At 38.3% G+C, this 27160-nt stretch overlaps 1 protein-coding gene across 4 annotated transcripts in view; it reads right to left on the bottom strand.

The window, feature by feature from the left end:
- Window positions 1-23804, bottom strand: part of sycp2l (synaptonemal complex protein 2 like) — a 65879-nt gene extending 42075 nt beyond the window's left edge. For 3 of the 4 annotated variants that reach the window (XM_062977720.1, XM_062977723.1, XM_062977722.1), the window contains exons 1-12: window positions 18935-19025; window positions 17650-17763; window positions 15697-15801; window positions 13434-13458; window positions 10671-10756; window positions 10474-10562; window positions 9527-9561; window positions 6384-6526; window positions 6047-6099; window positions 1516-1561; window positions 963-1055; window positions 820-880 (exon numbers count right to left, since the gene is read on the bottom strand). In XM_062977720.1, coding sequence (XP_062833790.1) covers window positions 820-880; window positions 963-1055; window positions 1516-1561; window positions 6047-6099; window positions 6384-6526; window positions 9527-9561; window positions 10474-10562; window positions 10671-10756; window positions 13434-13458; window positions 15697-15801; window positions 17650-17763; window positions 18935-19003 — 919 coding nt within the window. In that variant the 5' untranslated portion in view covers window positions 19004-19025. Of the gene's footprint in view, window positions 1-819; window positions 881-962; window positions 1056-1515; window positions 1562-6046; window positions 6100-6383; window positions 6527-9526; window positions 9562-10473; window positions 10563-10670; window positions 10757-13433; window positions 13459-15696; window positions 15802-17649; window positions 17764-18934; window positions 19026-21668; window positions 21723-23650 lie in introns of those variants that run through there. The other variant, XM_062977721.1, reaches the window with a different exon arrangement.
- Between the last annotated feature and the right edge of the window lie 3356 nt (window positions 23805-27160).

Here is a 27160-nt window from a genome sequence, read left to right as displayed (position 1 = left end):
TGATGCGGCCGTACATAAAGTTCAAGAATGTGGGATTGTTTTCTCAATTGACCACTGTGGGAGTAAAGTGCTGGGGCTGTTATTTTCATATTTAGTTACTACTGAAACTCTGTAATTCGCAGATTTCTTCATTAAATTGCAGTTGAATTACCCCTAAAATTGTTAAGTTTCTAATTTAAAAAAGAAAAGCTGGTGGTAGTTTAACCTCTGAATTGCTAGTAAAACCGAATTACAGTGTCCTGAAATTATGTATGTCTAAGAAGTGTGTCACCAACATGAAATGTTCAGAAAGCTCTGCTCCAGGTCATCCAAAGTGATTCTACGGCCAGCTCCTTAGAAGAAATTAACCACAGAGTCATGCTGAAAGACCTAGTATTTCTCAGAAGACTACTTTCTCAGGTTTTTTTTCGTGTCAGGAGCGACTTGAGAAACTGCAAGTCGCTTCTGGTGTGAGAGAATTGGCCGTCTACAAGGACATTGTTTTACCATCCTGTGGGAGGCTTTTCTCATGTCCCTGCATGAGAAGCTGGGGCTGACAGAAGGGAGCTCACCTCCCCACAGATTCAAACCGATGACCTTTTAGTCAGCAGTCCTGCTGGCACAAGGGTTTAACCCATTATCTCAGGTAAAAAATAGCAATTTCTGTATTCATGGTTTTTCATTTTTTATGGGGCCCCAGTGACTTCATGTCTTACTACATCACGTATCTGTTTTCTGATTAACTTGATAATTTCAATAGAGACCCCTCTTGATTCACACAAGATCAATTTATGCGCAGACACATCTCCAGACAGTAAGAAATCTTCAGTGCATTCTTACCTTGCAAGGAGAAGCTATTGATGTCTTCCTTTGCCAATTTCACCGATTCCCAAAGTGAATTCTGAAAAAAGATTTCCATAAAACATATTTTCTTCCATTACTTAAGTGTAGGAAAGAGTCTAGGGATCTCTTTTCTTTTTTACCTCTGGTCCTTCAAAGTTGAAGCTAATGCTTTCACTTCCATAATTGAAATCGATCCAGAACTCCTCAAGTTTGTCATCAGGTGGTTTATTTAACTTGGGAAAGAAAAAGGAGCCATCAGCAAACATTTCTGCTTATGGGGAAGAGGACAGGAAAGATAACAGCCTATTATTGTCCTATTTGTTGATCAAGATAATCCAAGAGGCAAACTAGACACTACAAAGTCCTGCGCAAAGTGCCCTCAATCTCACACCGCTCCAAATAAGTGGAGTGTGTATCTCAACAAATGTTTTTTCCCTCTTCAGTATGTCCAAAGCATTGATAGCCAGCATGTAGAAGATACACTAATATCATTCAGCTTTATAATGCCACCATAGGTAAAGGTAAAGGTAAAGGTAAAGGTTTTCCCTTGACATTAAGTCCAGTCATGTCTGACTCTGGGGGTTGGTGCTCATCTCCATTTCTAAGCCAAAGAGCCGGTGTTGTCCGTAGACACCTCCAAGGTCATGTGGCCGGCATGACTGCATGGAGCGCACCATGTATATGTAAAATTACCTGATTCATGTCCGCATGAGCAGCTTTACACGGAATTGAACAGACCCTGCAAAAGAAGATTATTCCAGTGTGGATAGGGTGTTGAAACATTCCCTACTACTATAACTATACATACACACATATTTTGGTGGAAGCAGCAGCTTCTGGACTTGTTCTTGCTGCTCTCTTGTCCAGTAAGGACAAAATGCCTTGTTTATTTCCTCTGTTTCACCAATTCTTGTCACACTCATATTTTAAAGACTAGGTAAAGTGTGTGTGCCCACTTTCAATCCTGTGGCTGCTGCCTGCAGAATTCTTGGGCTTGTAGTTTAGGGATCTCTTTGGCTAAGAATTGCAAAGATCTCAGATTTAATTGACTGCCCTGTGTTACACAGAATAATGAACTGTCCCAATATAACCCTTCCACATCCTGCCTTTTCTTTTCCTGCTTGCTCTCTGATGAGAGAAAGCATGCCGTGATATGTTTCCGTATCATTATTTGTCTTTTTCTAGATTGGAAAAGTCAAGCTTTCAATCCAAGAATGCATCTCCTTAATAAATGTTCCTTCTGTTGAGGATGTTAAACTTATTTTCTACCAGCATTGTTAGTTCTTTCAAACGGATCAACCTAAAATGGGCTGCTGTTGCTGGAGTAAAGGCACCAAGAGGCCTTTTGTTCCAATAATATTGTATGTCTTCGATTCTGAGATGCCATCAATTGCAAGATGCATACTAATTTCAATACCCACCAATAGAAAAAAAAACCCTGTTTTTATATGTACAGTACATTAAAATGCAACTGAGATTCTAAGGTGAATCCTACTTTTAGAAATGTTTATACAGGAAAGAATTAGAACTGAAGAAATATTATACTATTTCAACATCCGTTCCCTCCAGTAGTCTTTTTGCAAAGCCATCAGCACTGAACTGGATCTAGGGGAAATGTCAGAGTCTTAGAGTCCAATGAAGCTTGACAACAAGGCTGGAAATAAACTTGATTCTTGGCTAGGTCCGTGACTGGAAACAAGGCAAAACGTGAAGCATGAAGCAGGGTCCGTGGTTAAACCGCAAGGCAAGGCAAGGCTTGAAGCTTGATCCGGGAAGCAAGGAACTGGGGTTACGAAGTCCACACACGATCTCTCTCCTGAAGGTGATCAATTGACTCCGCAAAGAATCTCCCGCGCCAAACACCTATATTGGGTCTCGTTTTCCCGCCAACAAGTCTCTTTCCCTAGAGAACGAGAAGCGAAACCCAACTCTGTCCAGATGCAAGACTCCTTAGAATTTCCCAAGGGAAGCAGACCTAATCAGTCTGTTGTTTGGCAGCAATCTGTAAACTCCTCCGTTGGGCCTCTCTAACTCCCCTGTCTCTAGAATAAGATTCTTTCCTGGGAAACGGAGGCGAGTTCTGCCCAAGGCCTGTTTTACTGAATTCTTGAGGGCAAACATCAACATCCGGCAGGTGAAGAGACTCCAGCTCTTGTTGAACCGGCGAAAACCCCATGTTTTCGTCTTCATCTGTCACAATAGTACTAGGAACAGGACTACAAGGCCCATGAGGCATCACAGTATCTCTGCATTTCATTTTTTCTTCCTAGTGGAGTATCTTGCATTTCTCCCTGTTGAACTTCATTTTGTTAGTTTCGTCCCATCTCTCTAATCTGTTAAGGCATGAAGGCCTCAATGCACTCATCCCCAGAACAAGTTTACTAGGAGAAAGGCTGCTAAAAATTGATAATTCTGGATGACCTCAGAGATCAACTTTACAATATTCCACTTTGATTGCATTGCACTCAGTACAGACCAAGCTGGTAAAAAGTATCCACTGTACTTCTTGGCAACAGCAGGCATGAACCAAGCACAAGAAGAGACAAAGGCAAATGTGTGGGAACTGCTATCTCAGATACAGAGACTTGGCCACCAACATTCTTTACTCATCTTGTTGGACATGTTATTCCCTCATAACCTAAGAGGCCAATTAATGGACATGGGCAGGTGCAAAAAACACTGTGATACAAAGCAAGACTGAACGTGAGAAACAGCCATTTATCCTGGACAAGCACATGTATCTGAAGACTTTTCAATGAGGTCAACACCAGCTCATGTAAACATAACCAGTCATGGAAAATAAGCCAAGCCCGCATCTCATTCCATGCCCCATCAACAATTCACACTTCATTAAGACAGGCAGCTTCTTTTCCACACTGTTAGGGTTGTAGCACAAGCTGTGCGTCAAGTGAAGGGGTTGCCACATGGTTTCTCACCACACAGGAATTCTAATAAATTAAAAAACTGCAGGAGTTTATTACTTGAACCTTTTAAAAACTTACTTATACACTTACAGAGAGGGGGAGGACTAGTACATCTCCATATATATCCTCATCTAGATATTCGACATCCACTGTAACCTGTTGGATACTGTAAACAATCTTAGCTTTTGATGCTCTTTAGTATAATTTTTATGAATGTATTATATGGTAAATGCATGTGATGGTTATGTTTATTTAAGTTTAATATTCTCTTATTTTTTTATTGTTTTATAATTTTATATTGAGAATGTTTATCTATTGTTTGGTTGGTTATTTGTTTGCTTTTGACACTGAATGTTTGCCACTTTGTTACTTTTGCTGGAAACCGCCCTGGATCCAGGGAAATAAAGCAGGTTATAAATAAATTATTATTATTATTATTATTATTATTATTATTATTATTATTATTATTATTATTATTATTATTATGTTTCCCCAAAAATAAGACATCCCCTGAAAATAAGACCTAGCAAAGTTTTTGTTTGAACAGAACACCAGAGCATGCAGGATTGGTAGATGTACGTACCACAGATTGTTGTACATGGAAATAATGGTAGTAACAAGAAATTATTTATAGGATTCACAGTTTTGTCTGCTAATGCTGGTTTGTGATGACAACTACTGAGCAGTATATAATACATGTTCATTTTTTTGTTCAACAATAAATGTGAATTCTTCTTCATGAAAAAATAAGACATCCCCTGAAAATAAGACCGAGGGCATCTTTGGAAGCAAAAATTAATATAAGACATTGTCTTATTTTTGGGGAAACACGGTATTTGATGCACAACAAGATCAGTATACAGCCAACAAGATCACTATGCTGGCTGTTGTATTGGATCACATGTCAGATAATAATAATAATAATAATAATAATAATAATAATAATAATAATAATAATAATAATAATAATAATATAGTTTAATGTCCATTACATTACTCCACTCGGAAAAACCCTTGACCACTTCCCATACAAAATAGTTTATCCATATTACGTATTTAGAGGTTAATCAAAGGAAACATTGGAATGTATGTTAAGTAAGCTGAACTCAAAAATAATTTCATGTCTGTGATGTTAACTGACTTTCCAAACAGATAAATTTAAAATTTAAAATACATGTAAAAATAAAAAGTTCAACAACTCCAAAACAGTACAGAAAAGTCTCATTTATCCAACATTCGCTTATCCAATGTTCTGGATTATCCAACGCATTCTGCCTCCCGCCCAGATCTGCAACTGTTTCTCTAGGAAGCAAGGACTGAACTTTTTATGGATTTAATTTTCAACAATGTTGTCACTGTACATTCACTTTATGCAATTCTATCTTTATTTGTAGTCAATATGTTAGTAGCCAATGTTTTTGTAATCAATGTTTGTAATACATTGCGATGTTTTGGTGCTAAATTCGTAAATACAGTAATTACTACATAACGTTACCATGTAATGAACTGCTTTTCTGGTAAATATGTTGTAAAATATGATGTTTTGGTGCTTAATTTGTAAAATCATAATGTAATTTGACGTTTAATAGGCTTTTCCTTAATCCTACTTATTATCCAACATTTTCGTTTATCCAGCGTTCTGTCGGCCCGTTTATGTTGGATAAGTGAGACTCTACTGCACTTTAAAAAAAAGTAACTGAAAGGGTTTGTTATTAAATTTTAAAATTACGAAACATTACTGCTCATGTTGCATGATAAAATCCTATACAGCCATAGTTGTTTCAATGATTCCCAAAAGGAAAAAAACCCTCTCCTTAGTACTAATACAGTAGAGTCTCACTTATCCAACACTCGCTTATCCAATGTTCTGGATTATCCAACGCATTTTTGTAGTCAATGTTTTCAATATATCATGATATTTTGGTGCTAAATTCATAAAGACAGTAATTACTACATAGCATTACTGTGTATTGAACTATTTTTTCTGTAAAATTTGTTGTATAACATGATGTTTTGGTGCTTAATTTGTAAAATGATAACCTAATTTGATATTTAATAGGCTTTTCCTTAATCTCTCCTTATTATCCAACATATTCACTTATCCAACGTTCTGCCGGCCCGTTTATGTTGGATAAGCAAGACTCTACTGTAGTTGTAATTTTTATTACTGAAAAAAAACCCACAAAAGTTAAAAAAAAGGAAAAACAACTATCTGTGAAAAGCCATTTGTAGTCAAGATGAGAAACCGCTACAAAAGCCTGCAAAAATCTCAGGGAAGCAACTTCATAGCAAGGCCTTACCTCCTTTTATCCCCAAGTTTTCCATTCAGTTCATTAATAAATTTCCTGCTGTCCTTCAAAGGAAAAAGAAAAAATAAGAGTATGATTTTTCCAAAGAACTCAATTTACAATTTTTATATATATATATATATACACACACACACACACACACACACAGACTTCTCCCTAACAGCACCCAAGGCAAAACATTATTGCTAAACACAAACTGAGCACCTGTTTGGCTTCACACATCAGCCCATACTCAGAACACCTGTTCCATTGACAGAGTTGCTGCAAAATCAACCAGCATCATCTGACTCTTAGCTCTTCCTGCACAAAAAGAAACACAAGCCTTTACCGTCTCAAATTCCTTCTCCTTGATTTCTTTAAAAGCCTTTGCAATGAGTTCGTCTTCAAACCAATGGTTCACAAGGTTGTCTCTCCACTTCCTCCTCGCCAGCCTGAACAGGGCCTCCACTATGCCAACTTGCATGTCATAGTCTCCAAAACAGAGAAGAAAAATTGTCAAAATAGCGGGTTCAGATCCAGAGTCTTTTTCAAGCAATGATAACATTTATTTTCTTCCCAGCACCATACATTTAAATAGAAACTATCTTGGGTTGCTGTGAGTTTTCTGGGCTGTATGGCCATGTTCCAGAAGCATTCTCTCCTGACGTTTCACCCACATCCATGGCAGGCATCCTCAGAGGTTGTGAGGTCTGTTAGAAACTAGGCAAGTGGGGTTTATATATCTGTGGAAAGTCTAGGGTGGGAGAAAGAACCCTTGTCTGAGGCAAATGTGAATGGTGCAATTGTTTACCTTGGCTAACATTAAATTGCAAGATTGCACACATACAGTAGAGTCTCACTTATCCAACATAAACGGGCCGGCAGAACGTTGGATAAGCGAATATGTTGGATAATAAAGAGAGATTAAGGAGAAGCCTATTAAACATCAAATTAGGTTATAATTTTACAAATTAAGCACCAAAACATCATGTTATACAACAAATTTGACAGAAAAAGCAGTTCAATATGAAGTAATGCTACGTAGTAATTACTGTATTTACAAATTTATCACCAAAATATCATGATATATTAAAAACATTGACTACAAAAATGTGTTGGATAATCCAGAACGTTGGATAAGCGAATGTTGGATAAGTGAGACTCTACTGTCTATACAGTAGAGTCTCACTTATTCAACATAAATGGGCCGGCAGAATGTTGGATAAGCGAATATGTTGGATAAGGAGGCATTAAGGAAAAGCCTATTAAACATCAAATTAGGTTATGATTTTACAAATTAAGCACCAAAACATCATGTTTAACAACAAATTTGACAGAAAAAGTAGTTCAATACGCAGTAATACTATGTAGTAATTACTGTATTTACGAATTTAGCACCAAAATATCACGATGTATTGAAAACATTGACTACAAAAATGCGTTGGATAATCCAGAACGTTGGATAAGCGAGTGTTGGATAAGTGAGACTCTACTGTATTCTATTACCTGACTCCATTTTTGAATATTCTAACAGTGCCTCATTTATTGGTTGGTGCAGTATGTTTTATTGTTTTTATATGCTTGTTTTATATGCTCATTGTTTTAAATGCATTTGAAACTGTATTTTATGCTATACTGGGCTTGGTCCCCATGTGAGCTGCCCCGGGTCCCTTCAGGGAGATGAGGCGGGATACAAAAATAAAGTTGTTGTTGTTATTATTATTATTATTATTATTATTATTATTATTATTATTATTACTAGCCTTACAGCTTCAAAGTCTGGCTGCTTCCTGCCTGGGGGAATCCTTTGTTGGGAGTTGTTAGCTGGCCCTGATTGTTTCATGTCCGGAATTCCCCCGTCTTCTGAGTGTTGTTCTTTATTTACTTTCCACAGATACATAAACCCCACTTGCCTAGTTTCCAACAGACCTCACAACCTCTGAGGATGCCTGCCATAGATGTGGGTGAAACGTCAGGAGGGAATGATTCTGTAATATGGCCATACAGCCCGGAAAACTCACAACCAACCAGTGATTCTGGTCATGAAAGTCTTTGACTACACAAGAAATCATCTTACTCTCTCTCGGCTCCCCAGAGCTCATTAGCTAGGTTCCATCTACACTGCCATATAATGCAGTTAAACTGTAGATTCATACAATCCAGTTCAATGCAGGTAAACTACATTCTGAAACAATATTATAAGGCAGTGTGGATGGGACCATAGAATAGCTGGCTCTTCAAATTTGTGAGTTTAGCTTTTGCTGCATTCCTTATTTGCTGATTGGACAAGTATGTTGCTCCAAGAATGTGTAGATTTTCCAGTTTATGGTTAATCACTGAAAAGAATGTCATTTCTAGTTTAAATGCATAGGGAGGTATAATTCTTGGAGGTCTGAAAATGGGATGGCAGGAGGTCCCAGAATCTCCACACTGCTTATATCTGCACAAAGCATTAAGACATCACTTGGACGCAATTAGAATTCTCCATAAATGCTCAATGTATTTTGCATACGCTGTGTTACCAATCCTTTCATCATCATAAAGGTAAAGGTTTTCCCCTGACATTAAGTCCTGTCATGCGCAAATCTGGGGGGTGGTGCTCATCTCCATTTATAAGCTGAAGAGCCGGCATTGTCCATAGACACCTCCAAAGTCATGTGGCCAGCATGACTGCATAGAGCGCCATTATCTTCCTGCAGAAGCGGTATGTATTTACTCATATTTTGCATGTTTTCGAACTGCTAGGTTGGCAGAAGCTGGGGCTAACAACGGGAGCTCACCCCGCTCTCCAGATTCAAACCACCAACCTTTTTGGTCAGCAAGTTCAGCAGCTCAGCGGTTTAACCCGCTGCTCCACCGGGGGCTCTATATCATCATAGACAAAATATATCAGTAGTGTATGCCAAAGCTACCGGAACTAAGTTTTCACAGGTCACACTCTTAAGTACACCACTGTATACAATAATTTATTCAAAATTCACAGTTATAGCCAGAAAAAAAAATCAAGCACTTCAGATGCATCCAAAAAGGTGGATTTATAAAGAAAAAATCCAAAATATCACTAGACTGCAATGGAGCGACAGAGAGGTGAATTTTGTGGCACAGGTTCTCATAGTATACAGTAGAGTCTCACTTATCCAACATAAACGGGCCGGCAGAACGTTGGATAAGCAAATATGTTGGATAATAAGGAGAGATTAAGGAGAAGCTTATTAAACATCAAATTAGGTTATGATTTTACAAATTAAGCACCAAAACATCAGGTTATACAACAAATTTGACAGAAAAAGTAGTTCAATATGCAGTAATGCTACGTAGTAATTACTGTATTTACAAATTTAGCACCAAAATATCATGATGTATTGAAAACATTGACTACAAAAATGCGTTGGATAATCCAGAACGTTGGATAAGCGAATGTTGGATAAGTGAGACTCTACTGTATTTGGTTTTCTTCATACGTCTGGATTCCAACAAAGAAGTTTGCCTTACCACCAACATCCCAAATTGTTTTTGTAAGTTCTTCCCTGAAACAACATAACCGATTTTTAAAAAATTACATCTCAGGAAAGGTAAGTATGCACAATAAAACAGAATTCCAAGACTGTTGGATTTAATCTTTTTAGAGCAACGTAACTACTTTGCCTATTATAGATACATGTATCCTTATAAATCAGAAAAAAATTGGAAACACGACTATTGCTCAGAAAAATCAGTTTTAAGTGTCTTTTAAGATCTGTGAACACCTACAGCCTGGAAGACACTCTTGGGCTGCATTCACAAGTGGCTTTGGAGAAATTGAAGGTACCCTCTGCTACCCAATTCTTTCTGACATGAGATCCTTATGTTCACAGAAAATCTACTCTTAAGGGCTACGAGACTCTGTCACAAGATGGTAAGGAATATGAGCAGATAGCAAAAATGTGGCGCTCCAGCTTGCACAAGTGAAAAAATACTCCAGTAAAAGTAAAGGTTTTCCCCTGACATTAAATCTAGTTGTGTCCAACTCTGGAGGTTGGTGCTCATCTCCATTTCTAAGCCAAAGAGCCGGTGTTGTCCATAGACACCTCTAAGGTCATGTGGCCAGCATGACTGCATGGAATGCTGTTATATTCCCGCTAGAGCAGTACCTATTGATCTACCCACATTTACAAATTTTCAAACTGCATGGTTAGCAGAAGTTGGAGCTAACAGTGGGAGCTTACCCCACTCCCTGGATTTGAACCACCGACCTTTTGGTCAGCAAGTTCAGCAGCTCAGCACCACTGGAGGCTCCTAATGCTCCAGTAACAACCACTAATTGAAACATTGGATTTTTCACAATCCCTATCCTACAATCAATAGAAAATATGTATTGAGATTGGGGACAGAATAACCTCTTGACACCTCCTGGTAAAAGTTCTGGAGGACCCAGTTCCTCATATTAAAAATCAACTTACATAAGCAGGTGTATTTCTTTGGACACAGAAATCGCCTTCCTCTCCTCGTTTGTAATGGTAACTAACAGAGTGTTCAAGGTCTTTATAGCCTTTGTTGCATATATCCGAAGCCATGCAGAAGAAGAAATGGTGGAGAATTACGCCACTAGCATACAGCCACTCTTTTACTTCACATAACCATTCCCACAGAAACCAACCTCTTGCCGAACGGTGCTGCTCACATTCGATTCAGTAGCGAGAAATCCCAAACATGGTAAAAAGGAATCTAGCAACTGCTTTCTCCCTATGACAAGAAACATATTTAGCAGTGATTCTCTTACTAACATTTGAAACTTTTCATTTTCTTTTATACAGTCATAAAGTTGGAATAGATCACAAGAGCCATCAAGTCCAACAACATCCTGCCATGCAGGAATATACAAGCAAAGCACTTGCAACAGACGGCCATCCAGCCTCTATTTCAAAACCTCAATCACACATCAAGGCAGGGTATTACATTGTCAATCAGGTCCTTCCATAAGAAGGTTTTTCTAATGCTTAGAAAAAATCAGAAAGAAAGGAGTTGTTCTAATGTTATACAAGATTCCTGGCTTTTCCTTCCATTTTAGTTTATTTATGTATGTTTCTATAGATATTGGGAAATTAAAGGGTTTTAAGTGATTCAATCATATATTTATCAATCAATTGAATATATTTTTGTATATTATTGATGTAATACTGTTTTGGGCTTGTCCCAGTCAGGAGATGGAGCGGGGTATAAATAAATTATTATTATTATTATTATTATTGACACAAATACATAGTATGACACAGCAAACAAGATAGATATGCTGGATTTCGTATCACAAAATCACAAGTCAAACACTTCCCAAATGTCTAGGACTGTGTTATGTATTTTCGGATGATGCGCGCAGATCCCAGTAGGGTGGCCTTTTGCAGCTGGCAGATTGTAATTTTGTCAATGTCTATTGTTTCCAAATGCCGGCTGAGATCTTTTGGCATGGCACCCAATGTGCCGATCACCACCGGGACCACCTGTACTGGTTTCTGCCAGAGTCTTTGAAGTTCAATCTTGAGGTCCTGATAGTGGCTGAGTTTTTCCTGTTGTTTTTCGTCAATCTGACTATCACCTGGAATGGCGACATCAATGATCCAAACCTTTTTCTTTTCCACAACTGTGATGTCTGGTGTGTTGCATTCCAGAACTTTGTCAGTCTGGATTTGAATTATTATTATTATCATTATTATTGTATGACACAGCAAACAAGATAGATATGCTGGATTTCGTATCACAAATCACAAGTCGAACACTTCCCAAGTGTCTAGGACTGTGTGATATATTTTCGGATGATGCGCGCAGATCCCAGTAGGGTGGCCTTTTGCAGTGGGCAGATCGTAATTTTGTCAATGTCTATTGTTTCCTAATTATAATACTGGTGGCTTCTGGGAGAATGAAATCAGCATGGCAGTGCAATTGTGATTAATAGTTTTTGCAATTACTTTGACTCTAATGTACATTAATGAATAAGAAGAAAGTAGGGTGGAGGTAACAAAAGTGTTCTCAGCTTTCAGCATTATTGATTGATTCGAGGACGCAGCATGAATCAACTAGAGCTTTGTTTCATTATCGAACTGTTAAATCCAAATTTGTAGCCTCATTTTTTGCCTGTTTTCTCCTTTTCTCAAAACAGCATGTAAAGAAAACTCAACCATGCGATGGACATAGCAACTTTATCCAGAAAGTTGTCATTGGGTTGACTGTGTATGAGAACACAATAAAAAACATAGCCATTAACCAACCAAAAATAAAACACTATTTTAAATTGGGTTGCTGTGAGTTTTCTAAGCTGTATGGCCATGTTCCAGAAGTATTCTCTCTTGACTTTTCGCCCACATCTATGGCAGGGATCCTCAGAGGTTGTGAGGTATATTTGAAACTAGGCAAGTGGTATTTATATATCTCTGGAAGGTCCAGGGTGGGAGAAAGAACTCTTGTCTGTTGGAAGCAAGTGTGAATGTTGCAAATAATCACCTTGATTAGTATCGAAAAGCCTTGCAGCTACAAAGTCTGGCCGATTCCTGCCTAGGGGAATCCTTTGATGGGAGGTATTAGCTGGCCCTGATTAATTCATGTCTGAAATTCCCTTGTTTTCACAGTGTTGTTCTTTATTTACTGTCCTGATTTTAGAGTTTTTAATAATGATAGCCAGATTTTGTTGATATGCATGGTTTTCTCCTTTCTGTTGAAATTGTCCACATGCTTGTGGATTTCAATTGCTTCTCTGTGTAGTCTGACATAATGGTTGTTTGAGTGGTCCAGCATTTTTATGTTCTCAAATAATATATTGTGTCCAAGTTGGTTCATCAAGTGCTCTGCTGTGGTTGAGTTCTCTGGTTGAGTTAGTCTGCAATACCTTTCATGTTCCTTGATTCGTGTTTGGGCAATGCTGTGCCGGGTGGTCCCTATGTAGACTTGTCCACAGCTGCATGGTATATGTAGACTCCCACAGAAGTGAGAGCATGTCCTTTTCTGAACGTAGCATTTGTTGGATTTCCTTTGTGAGTCTATAAATAGTATGTAGGTTGTGTTTCTTCATCAGCTTCATCCAACAAAGGATTCCCCCAGGCACGAAGCAGCCAGGCCTTGGAGCTGCCAGGCTATTTAATGCTAATCAAGGTGATTAATTACAACATTCACACTGGCCTCCAACAGACAAGAGTTTTTAATCCCATCCTGGACCCTCCATAGATATATAAACCTCACTAGCCTAGTTACCAACATACCTTACAACCTCTGAGGATGCCTGCAATAGATGTGGGTGACACTTCAGGAGAGAATGCTTCTGGAATGTGGCCATACAGCCTGGGAAACTCACTGCAACCCAGTGTTTCCGGCCATGAAAGCCTTCGACAACACACTATTTAAAATTCTCTGTTATACAAGATATTTAATTACTGACCTTCAGAGCTGATTCTGCTAATAACCTGAAAGCAAGATTGGAGGCAGCAGTGAGGGTGGGAGAAAGCAAAAAGAATTTCATTAATATATTATATTCCATTCTCAGCACATATGCACTAGGAATGCAAAACATTCAAACTTCTGCTAATAATTTAAACATATCCACCAATACGCCTATAAAAGCAGTGTAAAGTGTGAAGCTACAACACCTACTTGGTTCAAAAAGGAACTACTTTCTGCTCTAGAACATTTAAAGCGGGTTTATTGCTAACTTAAGATCTACCCTAAGTTATAATCAAGCATTTATATGCTACATTGCAAGTGTTTAAACTTGCAGTGTTTCTCAAACTGTGCTCCTCCAGATGTTTTGGACTTCCGCTCCTGCAGGAGGAGCAGAGTTTGAGAAACACTGGTTTAAAGAATTTTGCATGCATTGCCTACACCAGGGGTCCCCAAACTAAGGCCCGGGGGCCACATGCGGCCCATCGAAGCCATTTATCCGGCCCCCTCCACCGAGGAAGGCATGCGCCTTTCCTGCCTCCGCCCTCGCCCGGTGCGCACCTTCCAGAGCTTTGTTTGTTTATAATGGTATCTTAATTATTATTTAATTAATAATTAATTATCAAGGTGGGGCTTGGCTAGTGCTTTTGGTGCACAAAGGCAGGAGGGGGTTGGACTAAATGGCCCAAGGGGTCTCTTCCAACTCTCTTTATTATTATTATTGTTGTTGTTGTTGTTGTTGTTGTTGACACAAAGACACAGTATAACAGAGTAAATGAAATATATATGCTGGATTTCGTATCACAAAATCACAAGTCGAACGCTTCCCAAGTGTCTAGGACTGTGTGATTTTATTATTATTATTATTATTATTATTATTATTATTATTATTATTTCTATTATTGTATGACACAGCAAACAAGATAGATATGCTGGATTTCGTATCACAAAATCACAAGTCGAACGCTTCCCAAGTGTCTAGGACTGTGTGATTTTATTATTATTATTATTATTATTATTATTATTATTATTATTATTATTATTTCTATTATTGTATGACACAGCAAACAAGATAGATATGCTGGATTTCGTATCACAAAATCACAAGTCGAACACTTCCCAAGTGTTTAGGACTGTGTGATATATTTTCGGATGATGCATGCAGATCCCAGCAGGGTGGCCTTTTGCAGTTGGCAGATCGTGATTTTGTCAATGTATTATTATTATTATTATTATTATTATTATTATTATTATTATTATTATTTCTATTATTGTATGACACAGCAAACAAGATAGATATGCTGGATTTCATATCACAAAATCACAAATCGAACACTTCCCAAGTGTCTAGGACTGTGTGATGTATTTTCGGATGATGCATGCAGATCCCAGCAGGGTGGCCTTTTGCAGTTGGCAGATCGTGATTTTGTCAATGTATTATTATTATTATTATTATTATTATTATTATTATTATTATTATTATTAACATTGAGCATTGAGGCTGGGTGGCCATCTGTCAGGGTGCTTTTTTGTGCTTTTGGTGCACAAAGGCAGAAGGGGATTGGAGTAAATGGCCCAAAGGGTCTCTCCCAACCCTCTTTGTTATTTCCATTATGGTTATTATTAACATTGAGGCTGTATTTGTTCCCGTTTGTTTTTTTTTACTTCAAAATGACGTATGTGCAATGTGGATAGGAATTTGTTTATAGTTTTTTTTAAAAAAATATAGTCCGGCCCTCCAACGGTCTGAGGGACTGTGAACTGGCCCCCTGTTTAAAAAGTTTGGGGACCCCTGGCCTACACCCTTGTCTTCTTAAAACCTGTATTCGGGTAAACTAATAAGGGGGTGGTATGATATTTATGCCCACTGACTCCAATTGTTTCCTCTCCCCCCCAAAAAAAATATATTCCAGCAATGGACAACTCAAGGGCTTTGAATACAACCACCTCCCACTTGGTGTTATGATCTAGGGCTGCTTCATATATAACTAAAAGCAACATGAAATAGCTTCCATGTTCTTCAACAGCTTCTACAGCTATTCTTCAAAGGCTACAGGAACATTGGAAAATGGCCTAGTGATCCTGGCAAGAGTTCATGCCACACAATCCAGTTGAACTCCATTGGAAGCTAATGGAAAATATTCTTGCAGCTCTACAGTGCGCTGACTGATTCAACCTTAGAGGGACACTATTTCGTCTTTCTTAACTACATGCACATAGTAAGATCACAACACAATCCAAAGTTTCCATTACCATGCACTTACCACCACTGTGTCAAAGAAGTTTTCAATAAGAATTTTCAGGAATGCATTATTTTTTTGTTCTGTCGAGCTTAGAGATTCTCTTGCACTTCCAAACCAGGCAATCATGTAAAAGCAAAATGCACACGAGCCAAATCAAATGAATACCTACAGGTAATTTTGCAGCAAAATGCAGTTACAAAAGGTCAACTATAGGTACAAAGATATATGGAAACCAGTGTAACATTTTTATGGGAGGAAGTGGGAGAAAAAGAACCAGAGAAAAGGGGGTTTTCTCTTTTTTCCTTCCTTTTTCACTTTTACTATGATTACCAGCAGCAACCACTTGTTGTTTTATGTTTTCAGGTCGTTATCAAAATATGACAAAATATGACAACCACAGTGTTTTATTGGCAAGATTTGTTGCCTTAGCTTTCCTCTGAGTCATTCAGTGAAGAGGAAATCGAATCCTCATCTCCAATGTCCAAAACTCAAACCACTGCACTATGCTGCCTCTCTCTCAACCACTGCCACCCATATAACCTGTGGCGCAGGCTGGATAGCAAGCCAGCTGCAACAAATCACTCTGACCAAGAGGTCATGAGTTCGAGGCCAGCCCGTGCCTGCGTCTTGTCTCTGTTCTATGTTATGGCATTGAATGTTTGCCTTTATGTGTGTAATGTGATCCACCCTGAGTCCCCTTCGGGGTGAGAAGGGCGGAATATAAAATGCTATAAATAAATAAATAAATACATATTTCCATGGCCCCATCTATACTGATCATTTAATGCAGTTCAAAACTGGCTTCAAACAAAGGTGGCCAGATCACAAAATTCCAAAAAGCATGCAAAAGAAAGCCCTTAATATGCATTAGTGCTCTGTGTTGTCGAAGGCTTTCGTGGCCGGAAATACCAGGTTGCTGTGAGTTTTCTGGGCTATGTGGTCATGCTCAAGAAGCATTCTCTCCTGACATTTCACCCACATCTATGCAAAGCATCCTCGGGGGTTGTGAGATCCATTGAAAACTAGGCAAGTGGGGTTTATATATCTGTGGAAAGTCCAGGGTGAGAAAAAGAACTATTGTCTTTTTCTCCCAGGTGGGAATCAGCTAGACTTTGAAGCTGCAAGGCCATTTAATGCTAATCAAGGTGGCCAATTGCGCCATTCACACTTGCCTCAAACAGACAAGAGTTCTTTCTCCCACCCTGGACTTTCCAGATATATAAACCCCACTTGCCTAGTTTCCAACAGACCTCACAACCTCTGAGGATGCCTGCCATAGATGTGGGTGAAATGTCAGGAGGGAATGCTTCTGGAACATGGTCATACAGCCCGGAAACCTCACAGCAACATCAGTGCTCTTTGTGGGAGAAAGGGGTGGGGAATATTGCCTGTGGGCACCATTTGCAGATTTCATGAGACTTTTATAAAATGTATTGAAATACACACACACACAAAAAAATATTGAATAAATATATCACATATCTTTTTAGACCTCAGTTCAACCATACAAAGGGAATAAATGAAGCCTACAAGTGCTTGCATTTTTAACAATATTTCAGAATCTCAGCTGAAACTGATTTAAGGTGAAACAAGAAGTGATGAGTAGAGTTACCATAATTCATCACATAATAGTCATACTTTTAATCCCTTTTCTTGGTTCTCTCTATTCTGCCTCTTCAGAAATAAGAGAAGAAAATCCCAAAATCCAGATGGCTCCATTTTTTTATTTAAAAAACTGTTTTACCATCAAGAAGGGAGAAGGAAAGTAAGAACCCCAGACCAGGCAACTCTAATGTGACATTTACACAAGGAAAGGCAAGAAACTAATTTTAGGACCCCAAAAGAGGGATGAGAGGTATTATGTTGTGGCAAGTATTACATGGTGAAGTATAATGTTGTCATATTACATCAGCATTATCATGGCTTATAATGAAGATCAGTGAATATGGCATTCATCTATGGAGCTGTACTTATCTTTGATATCAATCCTTTCTGAAGAAGCAAATCTACACCTTGAGGATCACTTCGACAGTACTGCTGAATACATTTCAACAGAGAGAGATTTGGGCACTCATTTTTGTCTAATTCCTAAGAGGAAAAAAAAATCCCGATTCATATTTTACAGCTTTGGACGAACAATTTAATGTACCGTATATACTTGAGTATAAGCCGAACCAAATATAAGCCGAGGCACCTAATTTTACCACAAAAAAACTGGGAAAACATTGACTCCAGTATAAGCCGAGGGTAGTAAATTTCAGAAATAAAAATAGATACCAATAAAATTACATTAATTGAGGCATCAGTAGGTTAAATGTTTTTGAATATTTACATAAAGCTCAAATTTAAGATAAGACTGTCCAACTCTGATCAAATCATTATTCTCATCTTCTTCAATGTAAATGTGCTTATGTATCCTTTTAATAATAATAGAGTAAAATAATACATGTAATAATAATAATAATAATACAAGAAAATAATACATGTAATAATAGAGTAAAATAATAAATGCAATAATATTAATAATAATAATAATAATAATAATAATAATAATAATAATAATAAGATCAGTCAAATAATAAATGGATTAATAATAATAATAAAAATAGAGTAAAATAAATGTAATAGTAGCAACAATAATAGGGAAAAATAATAAATGTAATAATACCAATAATAATAGAGAAAAATAATAAATGTACCATATATTCTCGAGTATAAGCTGACCCAAATATAAGCCAGCCAGGAACCTCACCCGAGTATAAGCCGAGGGGCGCTTTTTCAGTCTTAAAGAAAGGGCTGAAAAACTAGGCTTATACTCGAGTATATACAGTATTTAATTTTGAGGTATAATCTGGAGGCTGGAATTTTGCAAATGCGGAAATTCTGCAACTACCAGCAATCCTCGTGCAAATTAAAGCTACTGGAAAATGAAGTCCAATTTTAGTGCGACCAAACATTTATCACCTCCAATTTAAATCCAATTATTAGTCACAACTAGAAATAACCCATTGAATCAAGGGGCCAACTGTAATTGGAACTGCACTTAAATCTTGGAAAATAAGCAACAGAAAGTTTCTTACTTGCCTTAAGAAATGATGCCAGCCAGAACAAAACATACAAAATTAACATTTTCAGAATTAGTCTTCAGTTACTTATGGATTTGATTTCTAACTAGTTATTTTGTAATGATCTCACATGTACAATGTATGTATTTTAGAACCCCTTCACACCCCAGAACAGAAATGTAAGAATGAAATACCATTACTGGAACGTCTATGTGAATCATACAACCTGCCTGGGCCAAAAACAGTGACTTTAAAGCAGGCATGGGCAACCTTTGGCCCTCTGAGTGTTTTGGACTTCAACTCCCACATTCCTAATAGCCGACCAGCTGTTAGGAATTTGTGGGAGTTTAAATCCAAAACACCTGGAGGGCCAACATTTGCCCATGCCTGCTTTAAAGCCTTATTATTTAAATTCCCTTAGAACTAAATCTTTATTCCACACTAAATACAGTAGAGTCTCACTTATCCAACATAAACGGGCCGGCAGAACGTTGGATAAGCGAATATGTTGGATAATAAAGAGAGATTAAGGAGAAGCCTATTAAACATCAAATTATGATTTTACAAATTAAGCACCAAAACATCATGTTATACAACAAATTTGACAGATAAGGTAGTTCAATATGTAGTAATGCTACATAGTAATTACTGTATTTACGAATTTAGCACCAAAATATCACGATGTATTGAAAACATTGGCTACAAAAATGCGTTGGATAATCCAGAACATTGGATAAGTGAATGTTGGATAAGTGAGACTCTACTGTACCTGAAATCTGCTACCAGAATGTCATTGTCTTCATCACCAGGAACAGCTTCTTGGACTTACACTGCTTTACACATGAACCTTTCTTACTTCCATATAGGAAAGTGGATACATATGTGTAAAATACATATGTGTGCACAGGATTTCATTGTACAATGAGCACCACCATGTTTTTCATGAATTACCAAAGCTGTCATTAAAAAAGTAAATTTTCAACCACTTTATTTATAGGTTTTACTAGCTTTGCCTGGCCATGCGTTGCTGTGGTTTACGGAAATCATTTGTTGGCCAGGTGGAATAGCACTGAATAGCCTTGCAGCCCCAAAGCCTGGCTGTTTTCTGGAGTAGCTGGATTAGCACCCTCAATCAAAAAGCCACTTTGAAGCCTGGCTACTTCCTTTGTAGGGGAATCATTGTTTGGCCAGATTGAATGGCACTGAATAGTCTTTCAGCTTAAGAGCCTGGCTGATTTCTACATAGGGCTAGGCCAGTTAAATGGGATGGAATAGCCTCGTGGCTTCAAAGCCTGGGGATTTTTCACCTAGGGGAAATCTTGGTTGGCCAGGTTGAATAGCACTGAATAGCCTTGCTGCTTGCAAGCCTGGCCGCTTTCTACCTTGCGGAATCCTTGGTTGGTCAGTTTGAATAGCAATTAATAGTCTCGGTGTGGCAGCTATGAATGCTGCAATTAGACACCTTTATTAGCAGTTAATGGCCTTGCAGCTTCAAAGCCTGGCTGCTTCCTGCCTGGGGGATCCTTTGTTGGGAAGTGTTAGCTGGCCCTGATTGTTTCCTTTCTGGAATTCCCAATTTCCCTGCTTTCAGAGTGTTGCTCTTTATTTACTGTCCTGGTTTTAGAGATTATATTGTTCTGTATTATTATACCACAGTAATTATTTCATATTATATTTATAATCTTATATTATCTGCTTAGAAGGCCCCTTCTACAAAGCTGTATAAAATCCACACTGAAATGGATTATATGGCAGTGTGGACTCAAGATAATCCAGTTCAAAGCAGATAATATAAGATTATAAATGGGTAATATAGCTGTGTGGAAGGACCTTGAGTCTACACTGCCATATAATCCAGTTCAAATCAGATAATCTGTATTTTATAGGCAGTGTGGATCAGGCCTAAGTGCACTCTGCTTCTGCCCTGGGCGCCATTTTGGCTGAGGTAGTTGCTAGGATACGAAAGGGGCGGGGCCTAAAGGCAGCTGGGGGGAGGGCTAAAGGCAGCAGAGCCTACCTTTCTAACTGGCAGTTAGGGGGAGAAAGGCTTTTCCTCATCCTCTGTAATTTTGACTATTTTTCTAGGGTTTTTTTTATTGAAAGACATATTTTGAATGACTGTCTTTTGTGGCCAAGTTTGGTGTAATTTAGTTCAGTGGTTTTGTTATTTACTCCATAGTAAAATGAACATTACATTTTTATTTATATAGATTTTCTGTTTTCATTCTGCTGGTTTGTGAAATGTTGCCATTGTTGGGTTGCTGTGGGTCTTTAGGGCTGTATGGCCATGTTCCAGAAGCTTTCTCTCCCACATCTATGGTAGGCATCCTCAGAGGTTGTAAGGTATGTCTTTGTTCTTTGCTATTACAGTAGAGTCTCACTTATCCAAGCTAAACGGGCCGGCAGAAGCTTGGATAAGCGAATATCTTGGATAATAAGGAGGGATTAAGGAAAAGCCTATTAAACATCAAATTAGGTTATGATTTTACAAATTAAGCACCAAAACATCATGTTATGCAACAAATTTGTCAGAAAAAGTAATTCAATATGCAGTAATGTTATGTTGTAATTACTGTATTTACGAATTTAGCACCAAAATATCATGATATATTGAAAATATTAACTACAAAAATGGCTTGGATTATCCAGAGGCTTGGATAAGCGAGGCTTGAATAAGTGAGACTCTCCTGTACTTTAAATTGAACATTACAGTATTTCTCTTGATTCCCAGAGAACAATATAAAAGAGGGGATGCTTTAGCACAAACTTTTTGTTGTTTATGGCATTAAAAAACACTGTCATTAAGAATTCTCACAACCCTGAAACTACTGAAAAGAGAAAAAGGCAAGGAGAGAAAAAGTCTCTAAAAATAATGCGGCTGGCTATTATATTAACCAAACAATTCAGAAAGCATGGAGTGATAGTTACATAGTGTGCAATTCCATCTGGTATTTCATCTTCCTTTTCTTTACTCTCTTCCTCCTTCAGGCAAGAAAAAAAGGAGAGAAATGAGTGGCTTCCATGCTGACTTCTAGAGCAATTTATTACTAAAAGTCTTTACCTATTGTTTATTAATAAAAGTATTTGTCTATTTTTAATCACATCTTACGTTTAACCATTGTTTTGTGTATTTTAATACGTACTTTGTAGAAATATGTTTTAATGTTTGTATTTTGTAGAACATTTTAAATGATGATGTGTTTTTAGCCAAGTTGTAACCCACCACGAGGAGAGGTGGATAAGAAAATTAATAATAATAATAATAATAATAATAATAATAATAATAATAGGTTGCTGTGAGTATTCCAGTTGTATGGCCATGTTCCAGAAGCATTCCCTCCTGACATTTCGCCCACATTTATGGCAGGCATCCTCGGAGAGGGTGAGGTCTGTTGGAAACCAGGAAAGGGGGGTTAATATATCTGTAGAAGGTCCAAGGCCAGCTAACACCTCCAAACAAAGGATTTCTCCAGGCAGGAAGCAGCCAGGCTTTGAAGCTGCAAGGCTATTCAATGCTAATCAAGGTGGCCAATTGCAACATTCACACTTGCATAGTCAAAGGCTTTCATGGCTGGACTCACAGGGTTGTGGTGTGTTTTCCGGATTGTATGGCAATGTTCCAGAAGCATTATCTCCTGATGTTTCGCCCACATCTATGCCAGGCATCCTCAGAGGTTGTGAGGTATTTTAATATGTACTTTGTAGAAATACGTTTTAATGTGTGTATTTTATGGAATGTTTTACCTCACAACGTATACCTCACAACCTCTGAGGGTCCCTGCCATAGATTTGGGCAAAACGTCAGGAGAGAATGCTTCTGGAACATGGCCATACAGCCCAGAAAACACACAACAACCCTGAGATTCTGGCCACGAAAGCCTTTGACAATGCAAGTGTGAATTAGCATTGAATAGCCTTGCAGCTTGAAAGCCTGGCTGCTTCCTGCCTGGGGGATTCCTTTGTTGGGAGGTGTTAGCTGGCCTTGGACATTCCACAGATATATAAACCTCTCTTGCCTAGTTTCCAACGGACCTCACAACCTCTGAGGATGCCTAACATAAATGTGGGTGAAATGTCAGGAGAGAATGCTTCTGGAACATGGCCAGACAGCCCGGAAAACCCCCAGCAAGCCAGTGATTCCGGCCATGAAAGCCTTCGACAACACATAACAATACAGTAGAGTCTCACTTATCCAACATAAACGGGCCGGCAGAATGTTGGACTAGCGAATATGTTGGATAATAAGGAGGGATTAAGGAAAAGCCTATTAAACATCAAATTAGGTTATGATTTTACAAATTAAGCACCAAAACATCATGTTATACATCAAATTTGACAGAAAAAGTAGTTCAATACGCAGTAATGCTATGTAGTAATTATGTATTTACGAATTTAGCACCAAAGTATCACGATGTATTGAAAACATTGACTACAAAATGCGTTGGATAATCCAGAACGTTGGATAAGTGAGACTCTACTGTAATAATTAGCCGACCCATCATGCCTATCAATGTAATGCACAATGGAGAGAAAAAAAGTATTTTAAAACAAAGGCAAATTAAAACATATTTAAAAACAGATTCGTGCAATCAAAAAAAATGCCAGCTCTTGTACAAATTGGAAAGTCAGGAAGCCCTTAGGAAAGTGACAGTCTCGGGGTGCATCTACACTGTGGAATCAACGCAGTTTGGCACCACTTTCATTCAATACTATGGAACCTTAGGGTTTGTAATTCAGTGAGGCACCAGCCCTCTTTGGCAGGGAAGACTCAAGACCTTGTAAAGTTTGCCACAACAGCCAACGATTCCATAGCATTGCGCTATGGAAGTGTCGAGCGGTGTCGAACTGCATTAACTTCGTAGTGAAGACGCCCCAGAAGGGGAAATCATCTCGAACAAAGCCTAGCTTACCTGCTGCATGGCGCCTCCCCAGCCAGTCTCGTCTTAAGGGCTCTGGGCGCAGCTGCGGCGCATCCTGCAATTTGTCCCTTTTCTCGGCTCTCTTTCTCTCTCGCCTGCCTCACTCTGAGCAATCCTTGCCTTGGGAAACCGTGCTGCGGAGTTCATGGGGCCGCCCTAAATCCACAAGGGATACCAAGTCCATAGGGTTTTCTTAGGCAAGGAACGTTCCCACATGTCGGACCTGACCTGGGTTCACTTCCAGGTACCGCTTGGGACTGTCTTCAAAACATTTTTATATTAAAAAAAAACCCTCCTTGAATCTTTAGCAAGACCAGAGCTAAGTCCAATTGTTCGTCCCAAACAGAGCAGAGCAACTGTTACGTAGAGCCCACTGATTGATTCCTCGGGTGGATTCCAGGTGGTGATAATACTAATACTAATAATAATAATAATGGATTTCATATCATTATTGATACAGTAGAGTCTCACTTATCCAAGCCTCGCTTATCCAAGCCTCTGGATAATTCAAGCATTTTTGTAGTCAATGTTTTCAATATATCGTTATATTTTGGTGCTAAATTCATAAATACAGTAATTACAACGTAACATTACTGAGTATTGAACTATTTTTTCTGTCAAATTTGTAGAATAACATGAAGTTTGGGTGCTTAATTTGTAAAATCATAACCTAATTTGATGTTTAATAGGCTTTTCCTTAATCCCTCCTTATTATCCAAGATATTCGCTTATCCAAGCTTCTTCTGGCCCATTTAGCTTGGATAAGTGAGACTCTACTGTATGTTGAAATCCAACATATACATTCGTTTGCTGTGTCATACTCTGTCTTTGTGTCAATAATAATAATATAATAATTTTGTACCACAAAACGTTTGGGAAGTGTTCGACTTGTGATTTTGTGATACGAAATCAAGCATATCTATCTTGTTTGCTGTGTCATACAATGTCGTTGTGTCAATAATAATAATATAATAATTTTGTACCACAAAAACGTTTGGGAAGTGTTCGACTTGTGATTTTGTGATACGAAATCAAGCATATCTATCTTGTTTGCTGTGTCATACAATGTCGTTGTGTCAATAATAATAATAATAATAATAATAGGTAAAGGTAAGGGTTTTCCCCTGACGTTAAGTCCAGTCGTGACCGACTCTGGGGGTTGGTGCTCATCTCCATTTCTAAGCAGAAGAGCCGGCGTTGTCCATAGACACCTCCAAGGTCATGTGGCTGGCATGACTGCATAGAGCGCCGTTACTTTCCCACTGGAGCAGTACCTATTGATCTACTCACATTTGCATGTTTTTGAACTTCTAGGATGGCAGAAGCTGGAGATAACAGCGGGAGCTTACTCCGCTCCCTGGATTCGAACCGCTGACATTTCAGTCAGCAAGTTCAGCAGCTCAGCAGTTTAACCCACTGCACCATCGGGGGCTCCTAATAATATAATAATAATAAAACTTTATTTATATACCGCCCTATCTCCCGGATGGGACTCAGGGCGGTTTACAGTCATAAAAGCAACACAAACATTACATAACAACATAATACACATTATTAAACAAAGTAAAATACTACAATTATAACAATAAATCACACTTACATGACCAGATCAAGGGGACGGGAACCATAAATCCAATATATTAAAATGCATCATTTTAGGCTAGGGAAATCTTATGCAATATATTCAGGCTCAGAAATCGGCGGTAGTCCAATATAATTACTCAAAAACATGATGGCATTATGATGATGATGATGATGATGATGATGATGATGATGATGATGATGGTTGTTATTGTTGTTTTATTATCTGCATCTCCTTATGGCTCAAGGTGGGAAACAACAGGGAAGGGTATTTTGAATTCTCACCCCAGGATTTTATATGTTGTAATCTATTTTAATATGTTATAATCTATTTTACGGTTTAAGTGTTTATATGTTTTAATATGTTTAATTGTTTTATAATTTAATATGCTATGTTTTTGTTATGTGCATGGCATTGAATTTTTGCCATAAATAGCAAAGCTGCTCTGAGTCTCCTTTGGGGTGAGAAGGGCAGGTTATAAACAATTTATTATTTTTTATTATTACTGTATTATTATTATTATTATAATTATTATCTTGGCAGTCAAAGTGGAATCAGAGGGCACACCTACACTGCCATCTCTCTCTCTCTCTCTCTCTCTCTCTATATATATATATATATAAATGTAACGTGCTTCATTCCCATGGAGTAAAGAACAAAACCATTGGACCAAATCACACCAAATTTGGCCACAAAAGCTATCCAATCTATGTCTTTCCATTAAAAAACCTATAAAACTAGGTCCAAATTACAGAAAACCACCCAAAACCAAAGATTACTAACCACACATGCGCAGAGCCCCCCCCCCAAAAAAAACTTGGTGACATTAGCCAGGTAGGTGGGCCTTCAACGGCCACTGTGCACCGATGGCAAGGCTTCCTTTCCTTTCCACCTCAGGAGGGAGTGTCCACGGTGAGAGGAAGAGGAACAGCCTTGCAGCTTCAAACACAGGCTGCTTCCCATTACAATATTTTCCATAACAACAGACTACGCCACACCAAAGCGTAGCCAAGCATAACTAGACATATTCCAGACAGGAAAGAACCAGAGCTAGCTAACACTTCCCAACAAAGAACTCCCCCTAAGAGGAGTAGTAGTAGTAGTAGTAGTTGTTGTTATTATTATTATTATTATTATTATTATTATTATTATTATTAATGGGTTTCTGGGAATCATCAAAATGAACAAAACCTGGCAGCCAGCATTAAAAAACTCTGCAATTTGGACAATAAACAAAGAACAACACTCTGAAAATAAGGGTATTCCAGACAGGAAACAACCAGAGCCAGCTAACACCTCACAATAAAGGATTCCCCCAGGGAGGAAACTGTCAGAGTATTTGCAGCACAGCAGTAGTTGGATGGAAGCAGTGGAACGCAGAACGAAGAGACACTCAGAGACGTTGGTAAAACTATTTACAAAGTTTTACTGTATGCAGCAATAATCAACACAAACAAACTTGCAGACGACAGACGAACACAGGACTGCTCTGTTCTCCAACAAAACTTGACTCGAACTCTAGGCAGACAGAACTTAACTCAACTGATGCAATCGTTATGCACACACACTTGTGTCTGGATACTCCCTAGTTCCAGCCACGCATCAAGGTCATCATAGCTTCTTGGCAATTAACTCTTTCCACATTATAGTACATTCTGGATGATGCAATCAGTTGCAATACAAGCATGGCACAAATTGCATTTAAACACTATCAATACACAAATCCCACATTAACAGAAACAATCACCCTTTGAAGCTGCAAGCCTATTCAGTGCTAATCAAGGTGACTAATTGTAACATTCATACTTGCCTCCACAAACAAAAACCCACTTAGGACAACGCCACAGCAACGTGTGGACAGGCATAGCTAGTATAATTATATAATCAGTGTAGACTCATATAATGCAGAGCAGACTGAA

Source organism: Anolis carolinensis, chromosome 4, assembly GCF_035594765.1.
Source record: "Anolis carolinensis isolate JA03-04 chromosome 4, rAnoCar3.1.pri, whole genome shotgun sequence".
NCBI classification, from domain to species: Eukaryota; Metazoa; Chordata; class Lepidosauria; order Squamata; family Dactyloidae; genus Anolis; species Anolis carolinensis.
The sequence above is the reverse complement of the archived record's forward strand: the minus strand, read 5'-3'. Positions and strand labels throughout refer to the sequence as shown.